Source organism: Camelus ferus, chromosome 7 (genome assembly GCF_009834535.1).
Source record: "Camelus ferus isolate YT-003-E chromosome 7, BCGSAC_Cfer_1.0, whole genome shotgun sequence".
In the NCBI taxonomy this organism is placed as follows: Eukaryota; Metazoa; Chordata; class Mammalia; order Artiodactyla; family Camelidae; genus Camelus; species Camelus ferus.
The window spans coordinates 82,850,229-82,865,935 of NC_045702.1; the positions used below are offsets into that span (position 1 = coordinate 82,850,229).

Below are 15,707 nucleotides of genomic sequence, written 5' to 3' on the forward strand. Positions count from 1 at the left end.
CTAGCTCGTTCCAGAGCATCTCCTCATCCCCAGAGGAAACCCTGCACTCATAAAGCTCCCCATTCCTCCCTCCCCCGACCCTCGCAGCTATCAGTCTGTGTTCCGTCTCTGTGGTGGTACCCAGGCTGCATAGTTCATGTAAAAAGAATCACACCATGTTTGCATCTGGCTTCTTTCCTTCGGTAAGGTCTGCTCCTGTTGTGGTATGTTTCAGGACTTAACTCCTTTTTATGGCTGAGTGATATTCATGTATATATTCCGTATGTAGCAAGGATATAAGTAGAAAATAATATCATTTTTTGAAGGCGACCAAAAACTTGGCCTTCCTTCAATATACGTGCAACGTAGATTTTCATGCCTGCCTTCCTCCAGCTTGCAACCTGAGCTTTCCTTCTGGTGATAGTCACCCCCATTGGTCGTCTCTGGCATGACTCCGTGTTGATGCATTACGGAGAACACAACCATTCACGGGCCAGCTTGAGAGCTGGGTCACATGACAGCGGGGGAGTGTGTCCTGCTTCCTGTAGAACTGAAGCCTCAATCCTGGTTTGCTGCAACAACAGTTCTCGCTGTCATCTCTCCCTGTCTGACGTCTAACCTTCCTGACTGTTCATCTTCATGCTGCCAAACTAGTCTTCCTGAAACATAATTTTCATCAGACCGTTTCTCAACCCCCAAAACAAGCTCCTTATTACATACAGAAGACATCTTCAAAAGTTATTTATTCTCCAAACCCTTTCTTCGTATAAAGTATTGCAGAGAAACCCCAATCAGTGCAATAGAGGGTATGCAAGGAGCTGGCCACCTCAGCCTCCCTTTGTACAGGAAAACAACTGGGCACAAGAGGATGGCCGTGCCCCAGGTCTTGGTTGAGTCCCTCAGTCAGGCCCCTGGGACCTGCCGAGTGAGGGTCCTTGGCTTTGCACAGGGAAGAACTCAAGAGCAAGCCACAGTTGAGTAAAAGTAGATTCATTCAGAGAGATACACACTCCATAGAGTGCAGGCCATCTCAGAAAGCAAGAGAAAGGCCTAGGAGATACATGTTCCATAGGCAGAATGCGGGCCACCTTATTCAGAAGGCAGACAGGTGACCTCAGAGCATGGGGTCAGCTAGGAAAAGTGAGACTGGCCATGAGGTGTGGAGGTTCTTAGTTTTTATGAGGTCAGTAACTTCATATGCTAACAAGTTAGGAGGATTATTCTGACTACTTTGGGGAAGGGGCTAGGAGTCCCAGGAACCAGGCCATCACCCACTTGTTGACCTCTTATGGTCAGCCTTGAAGCTGTCCCGGCACCCGTGGGAAGGGCCATTTAGCAGCTAGAGTATTTCAGTGAGTGTATATTGAAGCTCAAGGTTTCCTTGGAGTTGCATCTTCTGCCATCTTGGTGCTAATTGCTGTGTCGTTCTTTTAACGGTTGTGCCCTGCCCCCTTCCCTCCTGTCTCACCTTGTCTCCCTGGTGCCCTCAGCCGTGTAGGAGGACACCTCTGTGGGGCCATGAGGCCCTTCCTGGCTTGGTAGGAAAGCCACCAACCTAAGGTGTCACGTTGCAGTGTCTCTGCCTAGCTGTTAAGTTCTCTAAGCCCCGAGCAAGGTTCCCTTCAGTCCTTGCCAGGACCCCCTCTAGTCAGTTTGCTGTTCCCTGCATATTTATTCTTCATTCTTGTCATTCTTTATTTCCCCTACCCTACCCACACGACCCCTTCATGTGCTTAACTCACACCTGACTTCTCTTGTATGAAGCTTCCCCTCCTTCCACCAGAGATCTCTCCTATCTCTGAATTGTATTTGCAGTGGTGAATCATATCACTTAACTGTTTGCTCCAGGCGTGGTCTCCTAGCTGTGACATGCCCCATACTTCTCCCACGGGCCCAATTCATCCCAGCCCAGGGCTGGCCCAAGGGCTTCTGGGGATCCTGGCATCTTCCATTCATCAAGCTTGACATTTACCTCCACCCTTTCTAAGTCCTAGACGCTCCCACAGTACATGGTTACCAAGAGCTAAGACATCAGAACAAAGGAAAAATGAGGAAATACTATATTCATGGAGAGTTTTGTCTCTTCAGAAGCCCAGAAATCCCTACCGAGCCTTGCCACTCCTTGTCTGCATTTATATCAGGCAGGGAAATGACTGCTGAGGTCCAGATTGTTTAAAAGAAAGCAAACATCTCCGAGAACATCCCTCAGAACATAAAATCTTCTTATAAAATAGCCATTTTCTTAATCTTTTGTTTTGAAACTTGACCTAGTTACGCAAATTGTCTTAGACCTACCTAATGGCCATCCCTAGAGGAAACAGCAAATCAAAAGCTGCTGTTCAGTTCACCCCTGGGGTGTATTTCATTCCTCTCCCCACTCCCTTCCTCCCTCCCATCTCCACATCCACTCTTGTCTCCCTCCCTCTGCTCCGCCTAGGTTATCACGATGGGCATCTTGTGATCCGCTGGTTCTGGGCTGCGGTGGAGCGTTTCAACAATGAGCAGAGACTACGGTTACTTCAGTTCGTCACGGGAACATCAAGCGTGCCCTACGAAGGCTTTGCAGCCCTTCGAGGGAGCAACGGGCTTCGGCGTTTCTGCATAGAGAAATGGGGGAAAATTACGTCTCTCCCCAGGTACGCAGCTCCTGCCCACCTTTGGGAAACCTGCCAAAGGGCACCAAGTATATTTTGTTATTTGAACTTGGGTGGTCATCCTTTGGGATGAGATTCTTTCCTTAAAATAGTGTTATCTGAGTCATTAGTGGAAGAAGTGGGTGAGAAGTCTCTCGGAGGTGCATTTAGGCAGGATTCTAAGTGATTTTTTCATGATTGATGGCATTTGTGTTGTAAGCATCAAGGTCCACGTGTCAGTCGTACGTAGCCCAGCTGAATTTAAAGACGAATGTCTCACCTGGGGGAGGGAGATGCAAAGAAGTTGGAAGCCCAAAGTGGCCCTTCCAGCACGGTGTCTGTACCTCCGTGGCACATCGCTTGATGCTCCATGAGACAGTCATCATGTACATGTTACGTTTTCCATACTGTGTTTTAAAATGTGTGCAGACAAGACCACGTGTATCCTGGCTCTCTACAGTGGCTTTTATATAGTAAGGCATTGAGGAAATTATTGTGAGATAATGCAGAAAACCAAGAACTAGGGCTCCAGGCAGTTTAACAAAATGAATTCCTTATGCCGTGAGTTTTAATCCCAACACTTCTTGGGTCTTTTCTATGCCGCTTTGGGTCACACAGTCCTGCAGGCTAATCTTGTATCCTGCTCCCTTGCTGAATTCATTTATCAGTTCTAGAAGTTGTTGTGTGGAGTCTTAAGGGTTTTCTATATATAGTGTCATGTCTTCTGCATATAGTGACAATTTTACCTCTTCTTTTCCGATTTGGATCCCTTTTATTTCTTTTTCTTGTCTGATTGCTGTGGCTAGGACTTCCAAGACTATGTTGAATAGAAGTGGTGGGTAGCTTATTCCTGATCAGTGAAATAAGGAGCACTAAGGAGATACTTCTGTGTACGTGCTACAGTAACAAATACTGCTCAACAAACAGAAGAAAAGACTGAGTCACATTATTTTCTTCTACTATGATATTGTCTAATTATAATAGAAGATTCGTATTTAATTCAGCTCTGTTTCTACATGGCCTCCCAGACGCTTTGCTAAATCTCTATTGTGGAAGGATTTACTGAGCTATAATTTTCACCTAGCCTTCCTAGACCTTCCAGCACCCCGGAGATAATTCACATGATGACAATATTGGAGCGTTAGGAGGCCCGGGAAAGAGCGCATGCCCAGCTGGTTAATAACAGCCTAAAGCCTTGGGGCACTTTTCAGCCCTGGCTTCATCCAATTAGTTCAGCAGACCTTCAGTGCTCATTTGCATGGTTCTGCTGACTGCTGAACCTACTGAATTAAGTTTGGCAAGAAAATAAGGCTATAAAAAGGCAGGATTTCCATTTGTGTAGTTTAATGATAGACGTGGAGGGTGAGGTTATGTGGAAACAGTTTGCTCTTGCTTTGGAAAAGTGAGTCTGAGTCACCATGTGATGAGAGCCTACGCTCACGGCGGGCACCAGACTGTGCACCTGCGGGAGGGGCTGGGATGCAGCAGAGCGCAGTCTAGGGAGGAACAGAGCCTGGTAGTAAGCAGGTGGAATCAGAGGGGCACTGAGAAGGGAAGGGAAAAGCCAGATGCCATGAGGATGTAGAAGAGAGACCTTACCCTGATTAATATGACAGGAGATGATGTCACAGAGAGGCTGGCATTTAAGCGAGCACTGGCGGGGGTAGGGGGGCAGGAAGGGTGGAGGGGATTCCAGGATGAGGCAGCAGCAGGAGCAAGGCCTGGGGGTGTCGGGGCCAGCTGTGCTCAGGAAGGAGCACGAAGCCAGCACGGGGGACAAGACGTTCAATGTGACACTTGCAGGGGACACGGTTGAGAGGGAGAGAGTTTGATGGACCGTGGAGAGAAAACCACTGAGAAGTCTTATTCTTTGGGGAACGTAAGCCACTGCTTTGTCATCTGGGGTCAAAGATGGAGTCTAGTTACAGCTGTGCTCTGGGAAGCTTTGAAATAGGCATTAATCCTATTAACCCACACAGAGAACTCATAAGGTGGGCATTGGGTTTATGAACAGACTCTGCATATCTGGGCCAAGGCCCCCCCTATAAAGGCTGCTGCCCTGCAAACCCCAGAGGGGATTCCTGGGGGAAGCAGGGCCTCAGATGCCCCCAAGAAGCAAGTGCTCACATGCCTCTGAGAAGACAGAAAAATGACCCTTGGAGACGTAACCCCTGACTTGTCTCTCTTGTACATTTTCTGAAGATCCAAGAACCTAAAAAGTGTCACGTCTGTGTTGAGAGAAAGAAATAACCTCTGACTCCCAAGAATAATAGTTCAGGGGAAGGCCTGGCCAAGCCACATGGCAGGTGATGGGAAGCCCAGAGGCGAGCAGGAGTGCCCAGCACTCACAGGGTGACCCGGGCTCCCTAGAGACTGTGAGCCCCCTGCACACCACCCGCACTCTGATGAGAGGCGTCCAGAGCTGCTTTCTCCTCAGATCTTCCCTCTACAGAAAGGCAGCTGGCCTGCCGGAGAAGATTGCCAAACAGCATCACAGCAAAATCGTACATCAGTCCAAGTCCTTGCCTTCTGGAACGTGTGGGGATCAGCACAAAGGGCTCTGAGGGTAGGGGTCCCTAGGACACAATTTTACTACAATTGTACTGTGCCTGGTGGAGAAACTTCATGAACCACCATCCCTGAAGCATGACAAGTAGGATGGTCACTGGGGTTGAGGTCAAGGAGCTGGCAGGCGAGGACACGCTGGCCTCAGATCCTGCACAGTCTGGTGGAAGATCCATCATGGAAAGCATGTAAGCCAAGAACCAGAGATTTTAATAAATGTAGTTATCTATAAGGTCAGAAGCTATGGGAGATATATCGCTGGTTGTCAAACAACAGGGTTTAACTACAGCCCACAGAAAGAAGCACCCTTTACATCATGACTGGTCCAGCCGTACGTCCTCCTGCACGTGTGTATCTGACACTCAAGTTCTTCAAAACAATACTTCGTCCTTATTACCTGAGGGTAATAACACTCTGTTTCATTAAAATTAAATGCCAGACAAAAACCTGGAGTTTGGGGGGAAAAAATTATCTGCATGGCATGAGATTCAAAGGAACGGAAATTTTTGATCGAAGATTGGAAAGTAACTGTTTGGAATTGGCAGTGAGGCGAGAAGAGTGCTCTTCCATCCACACCCCAGAGCGCGGCGGGGTGAGGGATGTCTGACTCCGCTCGTGAGGGCTGAGAAGAACTCGAGAACTTAGAGGCCACATCCAGGCCGGGAGATGGGAGAGCTTCCTTCCTGCGAAACGAGGGCTGGAAAGGGGACAGAGGAAAGACTTGGAAGGAAAGATTACATAGAAGTTGGTCTGGATAGACAGAGCACAGGCAGCGTGGAGATAGAACAAAGGAATAGAAGGTTTACATTCAGAGTAGGGACCGGGGTAACAGAATTATGAGTCATGGGCAGATAAACTGGGCTAAAGCTAGCAAGCAATTCTGACATGAACAGGCTTCACTGTGGATGTCAGCTGAGTCCCCAAGCTCAGGGTGGAGGCCGAGGCTTGGTTAAGTGAGTGCTCGGCTTAATCTATAGGGATGGTTCTCAAGGAGAGGCAGAAAGAGTTGGTTTTGTCCCCCCAGGGCACATTTGGCCATGTCTGGAGACATTTTTGGCCATCGGGGAAGGATGCTCCTGGCATCCATCAGGCAGAGGCTGAGGATGCTTCTGAACACCCACAGTGCACAGGCAGCCCCTCCCGGTGGGAAATCACCAGGCTCGGAGTGTTCCTAGTGCCGAGGTGGGAAGTCCCACCCTGCAGGCTGCTGGGTTGCAAAGGAGGCACGAGGGAGCCATGGGGAATCCCTGCGAGAAACTGACGGCCGCTGAGAAGCTGCAGAGAAGCCAAGGGGAAAGAGGTGTTCATAGGAAGAGCTGTCAGACGCTTTCAAGGAGCTTGAGGAGGAGGGGTGGGGAGCACACCTCTGGATTTGGGGATGGGGAGCTTACTGACAAAGTTGGAAAAGGGTTGATTCGGCGGTGGGAAGGGTGAGAACCTTTCTGGAGATCCAGGCCATCAATGGGCGTAGGAAGAGGACATGAAGGGGAGACATAGCTTAAATCACCCGCCTCCCAGCAGAAGTGAGGACCACATCCTGAGACCCATTTAAGGTGCTGGATGGAACATGAGCCAGTAGCTTGAAAGGAAATAAGCTGACATTTCTGAACACGTAGTAGCTGTCAGGCGGGGCATTCATACAGCTGATCTCATTCAATCGTCACAGCAACCCCATTTCACAGATGGTGAAACTAAATCCCAGAAAGCTTAAATAAGGAGCCCAAAGACACCCACCTATTAGGACTGGGTTGGGATTGGAACCCAGGACCGTCTACACACAAGGCCCATGCCTTGCATTCTATCATACAGCCTCCTTTGCGAGTCATAAAGAGCTGGCTCCAAACAGATGGGTCCCTGGAGTCAAACCGCCAGGGTTCAGGTCTCTGCTCCATCACTTGCTATCTCTGTGACCGAGAAGGGGAAGGCATTTAACCTCACCTTCTTCGAAATAAAATGGGAGCAAATATTCGTGTCCACTTAGCAGTGCTTCTAGGCAGATGAAAAGGGGTGTAGCACGATCTAAGACTCAGGGCTCTGCCTCGAGCCTCGTGCCCAGTCCAGACACTCAGACGTCGAGCTGTCAGGTGAGCAAACTGGCTTCTGTCCGCAGCGCAGCCTGTTGGGCAGGGCTCCCAGGTTGGCGCAGACACCACTTTCCCGAGCCAAGCCGAACAGAGCACCCAACCCCCCACTAAACAGATGCTCCACCCACCACAAGGCAGTAAGTCACCTCCCACAATTTACATTGAATTACCCATCTCAGCACAGCCAGAAGAACAGCCCTCAGATGCTGCAAACTCTTAGCTCAATCGCAGTAACTAATTTTTTTTTTTTTTTTTAGTATTTCACAGTGTGTTGGGGTACACCAATAAAAGTTTGCTGGGCATATGTGGAGGGAAAAAAATCACTGGTCTCGCCATTGGCTGCACAACCAGCCACAGACAGCAGTGACGGCTGATGGTTGCCTGTTTTTGTTACTTGCTCCTGACCTCAAAGTGGTCTCCACTGCAGGGGAGCGGGGCTGGCTTTGGCACTGTCTTGGCTCGCATTTTAATCAGTTAACTGGGGAAACCTGGAGAAGACAGGGAGCGCCACTGTCCAGAGGACGCCGATTTAGAAGTACCACAGATAATACCACGGTTGGCCCGATCCAAATCCAGGATGATCTCCAACTGCTGGAACCCTAGGACAACTCCAACAGGGCGCGGTCTGACCTGGCTCGCCTGGACCGATCCACGTGGAGCTCCAACATACCAGCCGCGCACATGTGAGAGGAGGGAGATCCATTTGCTAGCCGTTCACTTGGAAAAGGCCCGAGGGCATTAATTACGTCCCCACAAGTGTGACCCATTTTCGAAAGTTATGATTGCAGTTGCGGATGCATTATTAAGAGCATCCGATGTTTAAATGATGACTCACGGTTTACAAAAGGCGTTTATGTGTTTTCTGTCCTGACAGCAGCCCTCTGAATGCCTGAGGCATACATTATTACCCCATTTTACAAGTGGGAAAACAGAGGCTCAGGAAGACGAATTGACTTTCCCAAGTTATAAAGCAAGCAAGTGGCTAGGCTGTGATCAGAGTAGGGGTTTTCCAAGCCCAGGTTAGGTGCTCTCTCCATCACCCCCGCCCCCAACCTGAGAGCACTGGGTCCAGTGCCCAGGGAAGGGGGTAAGCAGGTCCTCTGTGCTGTCAGGACTACACGTGGAGGGCAGCGAGCATGTAGAATTGCGGAGTCCTGTGCCTTCCTAGGAAATGCATAGGAAAAGGATTGAGATTTGATTGTGTTCATTCATTCTAGATTACCATCTAGACCTCCTGAAGGAGTTAAGCAAGGCTGCAGATTAACGCCATAGAACAACTCTTGAAGAAACTCTGGGTGTTCAGACTAGGTCTTGAAAAGGTGCCGTTTGTTCTTGCTTTCTGTTTTTCCAGAACTTACCTTTTACCGAATTAATCTGATTCCAATTATTTCGTAAATAGGGGCTTTTGGTTTTTTTCCCTGTATTATTTCCACTCGTGAGTGCCAGTTTAAATGACCAGGGGACACTATATATTAAAATAGATTTAAAAAAATAAGTTCTTCTGTATAGCACAGGGGACTATATTCAATATCTTGTGATAACCTTTAAAGAAAAAGAATATGAGGACGAATATATGTATGTATATGCATGACTGGGACATTGTGCTACACACCAGAAACTGACACATTGTAACTGACTGTACTTCAATTTGAAAAAAAAAAAACGTGACCAGAGAAAGAAAACCAAGAAGGTGATGTCCGCTCATATCCTGCCCCTGACTAGTTCAGCCAGTTCCAAAAGCATGCTTGGCACCTTTCTGCCCGTCTTAACTTGGTTAGTCCTAGCCCCGGGTGGGTCCTCATTTCAATCTTTGTCAACACAGGGAAGGACCATTGTCATTGTCGTCCTATTCAATTTACTGAGTTCTCTTCCACTTTTACTCAAACAAACACATTTAGGTCAAAGATTTTCTTTTGAAATCATCATAGGCCTGTTTGAATCTTAGATGAAGATTTGAGACCTCTGCTAATCTCTATTTTGATGTTTCTTCCCAGTTAAATCCTTAAGCCCTATGGCCAGACCCTCCACAGTCCCATGCCCATCCTTGGAGCTTGAGGTAGGGAAGGGGGGAGGGGTTAGTTTCCCAAGGACCATGAAGGAGCCATTATTAAGAGCAAGAGGCCTGGATGCTGGCGAAAAAAGCAATAGCATTCTCCCCAGATTCTCCCTGCGCACAAAATCTACCTTCCATCTCCCCTCTTCCCACCTTCCCATCCCACAGCATCTCCCCCATACCCTGAACACTGCACCAGCCGGAGCCGGGACTCTGAAAACAAAGCTATATGCAACACACAGCAGCCCTGGGGACCTCGTAACCAAAACAGCATCATATCCCAAATAAAATTCGACAGAAAGGGGAATGGTTCCCATGGTTAGGGTTTTGTTTAATTTTGTTTGTCAGTATGTTCATTTTGTGATTATTTTATTTTAATGTCATAGTGCCCTTTTCGGTGCTGGTCAGCTTCTCAAAACACCACTTCAATACACCACCCCTTCTAGGAAGGCACTAAGTGAACCTTTAGCTGCAGCCAGCCACCTTCTCTGGGGCACACCTGCCTTGATGGAGCCTGGGGGCTCCGAATTCCAGGGCGTCCATGGGCACCTCTATGTCAGTTCCACATGGTTTGCAGAGAAATCAGAGCTGGGCAGGGAGACTTGGGAACCTGGTCCCCTAATACTAATTCTATTTCTGCCTCCTTCACTGACCACATCCAACTATGTCAATTGTAAGATGTTGCCAGTTTGCAGCTGCAGTGCAAATGTAGTGTGGTTTGCTTCCAAATGCAAATCACCCGTTTCTAGTTAATGCACGCCATCGAGTGGTCTGTTCATCTCTGGAAGGCTATGATCCTTAGTGTGCGGCGTGTTGCGGTGGTCCTAGAGCACGGTTCCACTCACTTTTGATTCACAGATTCAGATCGATCACAAGTAGAGCCCAACCAGTTGTCTCATGGAAACAAACACCTTGACCCATCTTTTCTCCCCCATTCAGGGCACACACGTGCTTCAACCGATTGGATCTTCCACCTTATCCCTCATACTCCATGTTGTACGAAAAGCTATTAACAGCAGTCGAGGAAACCAGCACCTTTGGACTGGAATGAGGAACTGGAAACTTACCTGCCATTTTCCTGACCCTTGACATCACCCTTTACCCTTCCCGGAATCAACTCTCCTTTGATTTGGGCATTCTATGATTTCATTTTCCAACCAAGTCAGGATTGACGAGCTGTGCATGAGGAACTGCCTTCTTCTAAGATCTCACCTTCAGGCTTATCTCCTCTATTTCCAATGAACTGCTAGCCTGTAATGCAATAGTAAAAAAAAAAAAAAAAAGAAAAACAGCTGTCTCAAGGTCTGTGTAAATCTCCACATACCTCCATTACTAACAATGAAATCTGAATGCAAGTTATGTGACACTTGACCAAATGGTAATAAATGTTTACTTCCATTTGTATAATTTAAGGGAAAATTCGAGCATTAAGCATTCCAAGCTTTTCCACGCCCTTGTCTTCTGAGCAGGAGCCACCATTTTTTTGTATCATTTCTAACCACCAACTGATCAACTCTTTCTTTTCCTCCCACTCTTCCTTTTCCCTGGGCATCCTATCAATCCAAAAACAGCAGTGGCAAAACCGAAATTTTTATACATCCATGAGTCAGACGTGGCATCAGTCCTTCAGCTGGAACTAACCTAGACCCGTGGAGCAAATAGGACACTTTCCGACAAATTATAACGGCAAGGAAAACACCTGCTGCTGATGCAACACAGCGCATCCCAGTGGTTGTGAGGATTGTGGCTCAACTTGAGTTCAGAGAAGTCTGATTAGGGGTGGGGTGGGGTGAGGGGCACGCCCATCGTGAACACTCACCACCCAAGGAGCACAAACTTGTGCACAAGTCCAAGGCGGAGATGTCATTATGTAGCATAAGTGGTGGGGCTTCTATCCCTGCTTGTGTTGTATAGAATGTGATGAAGCAAACAGGAGAAAAGGGGAAAAGGACCTTAGGACATATCCGGTTGGTTTCAATGTCTGAGCTGTGTACTGTTTTGTTCTGCTTTGCTTGATCTAGCCACAGTTCTTCCCAAAGGGAAGAAAAAAAAATGTGCAGATGATCTCCTGACTTTTGTGAAAGCCACGTAATTCGTTGTTCAGCAAACAGACTTTTATTTCAACTTTGATATTGATTTTTTTCATGTTTTCTTTTTTTTTTTTTTTTCCTTTATCATAGTGTTCAGATTCCTTCGCGTCTGACCACACTAAACAAGAAGCTGCAGAGAGTGACGGTGCTCATTAGGGGTCAAGGGCAAAATGTTACTTCTCCTTCCTCCATAGCAATTCTCCTGGGGCAGTGACCGAACCCCCCAGGGCACACTGATCTGTGTCAAAATAGATACCCAGTTTCTCTCAGCATCCAGTAAAGAGATGTCTCTGAAAACTGAGTGTTTTCAGAGCAACAGTAGCAGGCTCCGAAGACAGCCTAACCTCTCTATTACATTTGGAAGAAACCCAAACATAATGGTCTTTTGGTATTTTTTCTAATCTTGTTATCCATGTGGTCCGAAATATGTCATAAACGAAAGTGTTTTTCTTCACTGGGAAAAAGACATGTTGAAATGTCACATTGTTGTCCTTCGATACATTAAACAAGGAAGAAATGTGAGAAATGCAGGACTGGCTGAATGCCATCCGGAGCCATGTCTCGTGCTCGTTTTGGTTTGTGTCCAGACGAGGCATAAACTGTGCTCTCTGCGCTCCACAAGGAAACATTCCTTTAGTGAGAATTACTGATAATGCCCAGCTTTCCCTGCTGCTGTGTGTCTGTTGTGAATCAGGAGAATATATATGATGCAGAAATCTGGCCTTCTGTCGCTGTCTAAAAAGAGTATTGACCGAGATAGGATGGGATGTGTAAGTTGCACAGTACTGGATTTGAGGGATGTGCAAAATTCAGGACGTGGTTCAGCACCTGGGAAGTTATGGATCCCAGTGGAGCTATTACTGATGAAATCAGAACATAAAGACGATGCAAATCGTTTCACCATCCTAATTCTTTGAACAGCATCTCTAGTAGAGGGGAGTATCTTTCATTTTTAGAACTTGGTGTCATATAGATGTAAACACGTTCATTCAAGCATTCAGTTCTCTTTTTATTTTTTTAGTATTTGTATTATTTATTAGGTATCAGCAAGGGAGAAAGCTGTCCAAAAGATGGAACCTGCCCCTGGGAGCTTCATAATTTACACAAATATCTAAATAATCTATGAATTAGATTAATCGATGTCTAGTCTAGCCCTATACAGAAGGAACAAGGTACATACATACAATAACAGGGGCAAATATGGTTTGCAGCTAACTTTTCCTTGTTCTTACTGCCCCCTCCCAGTGCCATGGTTCAGATGTAGCCCTCAAAGCATGACAGGAACAGTATTTTATAAAAGCATAAAATTCCAGGAAGAAATACTAGTGTCAGAGTGAGCCAAAAGGACCCAAAGCCCAGGTTCCATTACAGCTTTGCACAGAATCCTTCCGGAAGAAAAGCAAAGAGAAGGGGGGTACAGACAGTTGTTAAGGAAGGGTCTTTTTTATTTCTCTGTGTCTCAGATGATGCTTCTTTAGTAAATATTCTGTCATATATGAGGCTGATTTTCAAATTATGTATAATTTTTATTAGACAGATAAAACAGCTGTAGAATTCAATCATGCTATTAATTTCAACAGGTGCAGTCCACCCCAAATCATATCACTCATAACAGGCAAGGTAAATGTACCTGTTACCACGTGTAATTTCTTTTTAAAATATTGTTTTAAAATACTAGTTTTCTCCATGGAGGCATATTAGAAAACTAATCACTTATAAACCACGATTTCCCTAAAACAAGATCTTTTAGAGCTATTTGTAGTCAATGTATTGTCTTTAATTGTGGGACAAAGAAGAACAAGAAATAAGAGAAAACACGTTTCAATTGGAAAAAATGCCTCAAAAATGCTATATATAGAGTATTATAATAATAATTTCATGGATATCACCTTTTATTCTATCAGATAAAGATGCTAATCTAAAATCAGTTGTTGATCCTACAGAATCAGAAGAAGTATTATAAAGCTGTTGAGTTCTTTGTAATTCCCTGTGTGTATAAATTGACCATGGTTATGACAAGTTTTACTACCCTACCATCATGAATGGAGGGCAGTCACTTAGCTTTAAATTTGCAGAATCTCAGTCTTGTTCTCTTCTCACACATGACAACATGTCCTTTAACAGTGAGTGCATTTGTATGGCGAGCCCATGGGCTTCCCAGGGCAGTTCTCAGTGACGTCTGGGACACCATCCGTCCATGTGTCAAACCGCATGTCCCAAATTTGGGTTCAGAAAATTTCCCCTTTGCCACAAATGTTTTCCCAGTCAAGATGAAACACTTTCCAATGAAAGTCGTTAGAACTTTACATAACAAATGTGGTGCTTTATGATTATTATTAATTATGATTATGTACTTCAGTGTCCATCGTTACAACTACTGCAATACTGTATCATAAAAGTCTGGGATGGATGTTCCAGCCATCATAAGGTCCAAAAGAGAAAGTGTTATTTTCCTGTTAGTGATATGTAGTCCCTTTGTTCTAGTAGAAAAAAAAAGGTGCCTAGAGGTAGTATTTAGAGTAAATATTGTTCCATTAGCCTACTTCCTGCAGCTTCCAGTTTCTCTAAGGAAATGTCTATAATGATTTTGTTCAAAGTCTTTGTTCTAGTCAACGGCAGGAGAAGTCCTTGTTTACTGGGCTGATTTTGCTTACATCGACAAGAGAAATGTCATGTTAATACTCAGGCCAAGCTTTCTCTCCCATCACCACCTTCAAAGGAATGTCAATAAACTCACTTTGGTATGTCATCGCGTGTGTTCCTTATTGCAAACAGAAGTCTAGGGCAATGCATAACAATTTGCACCACGCCTGCGCTCTGGCTGGAGGTAAGCCTGAAAAACGACCCAGAAAGCTACCAGCTGCTATGGTAAGCACTTCCCGGGGAAAATTATTCATCAACAAAGCATAGTATGTGTTCACAAATCCATGAATATAGGGACAGCTTCTGTAACAAGTTCCTTGTGTATGCCTATGAGAACGGGACACAGACAACATGATTTTGTGAGTGTCCTTTATGTCGAACCAGACATACACTGGCTTATTGAATTCCTACCTCTTGAGATTCTTCTGCAAAGGCTTTAGACCACAGCCTAACACCCAGTGTGACCCCAGGACAAGCTTTAGCTGTAGGCAAAGATGTGATGTTCAGAGGCACATATCATAACTCCCCATTACCACAGTGATACGACCTCCTTCCAAGAAAAGTCATGAGACTCTTACTGGATGATTAGAAGCTGATTTATTCTTTAAGGGAAAAAAAATACTATTAGGAAAAAAAGTACACGTAGAATTGAGAGAAGGAAAAATCTGAGAAATCTCGATATTGCATTTTTATACACATGCGGGGGTTACTTCAGACTCATTGGAACTGAACATAATTTTTCTCTTGAGGTATAAGAAAAACAATTAGCCTAGACCATAATTTACAGACAGGAGTTGATGATACTATTTTGCGTTTTAATCTGATTATTATTCTGAAATCAAGATTGAAGTTCAGATCTTCTGGTTTCTACGGCCATAATTTTCCAATACACTGTGCTGACAACTCATTAATTACATACGGTAAAAAAAAAAAAAACTTGACACACATAACTAATATTCAAATGTGGTTTAACTATGTTTAATAGAGGCTGGTTCTCTAACAGAATAAATGAAGGGATTTATGGAAAGTCAAGCTGCCTTTCCCAGTGCTACAAGAATCATCGCGTTTATCGCTGGGAACAGACACTTAGTTTTATCTGACTAGTTCATCTTGGAGAAAGGAATCTGAGATCAGAAGAGGTGCTTTGCTCAAACCACTAAACTTTGTCTTGGGGACTACAAGTATGCCCTGTCACAAAATGTCCCTTAAGGTCCTAGGCTCCCAGGACCTGGCATCACCATTAGGAAGCTTTCAAAAAGGGTGGAAGAAATGGAATGGAGACCCACCTGGGGTACCACAGGGGATGCTGGGAACCCACAGCCAATGCGTATTCCCCAAAGGATGTGGGCAGCTTACCACCATGGCCCCCTGGATCAGTTTTCTATGGGCTGCTGTGACAAAGGATTATAGACTGGGGGGCTTAAACATGGCCAGAAGTCCAAGATCAAGGTGATGGTGGGGCTGGTTCCTTCTGATGCTGTGAGAGAGAATTTATTCCATCTCTCTCTTCCAGATTCCAGTGGTTTGCTGGCAATCTTTGGCGCTCCTTGGCTTGGCGATCTCTGCCTTCACCCTCAGTGATGGACTCCCATTCTGGGTGTTTGTATGGTACGTGTGCATGTCCGTGTGTCTGTGTTCAAATTCCCCCTTTATATAAGGA

The 15,707-nt window shown here is 45.7% G+C and overlaps 1 protein-coding gene across 2 annotated transcripts in view; it reads left to right on the forward strand.

Moving 5' to 3' along the window:
* The window catches only part of HECW1 (HECT, C2 and WW domain containing E3 ubiquitin protein ligase 1), a 323,530-nt gene extending 309,389 nt beyond the window's left edge, over positions 1-14,141 (forward strand). For both annotated transcript variants that reach the window (XM_032484276.1, XM_032484277.1), the window contains 2 exons: positions 2,417-2,615; positions 10,254-14,141. In XM_032484276.1, coding sequence (XP_032340167.1) covers positions 2,417-2,615; positions 10,254-10,365 — 311 coding nt within the window. In that variant the 3' untranslated portion in view covers positions 10,366-14,141. The remainder of the gene's footprint in view (positions 1-2,416; positions 2,616-10,253) is intronic.
* Positions 14,142-15,707: the final 1,566 nt, after the last annotated feature.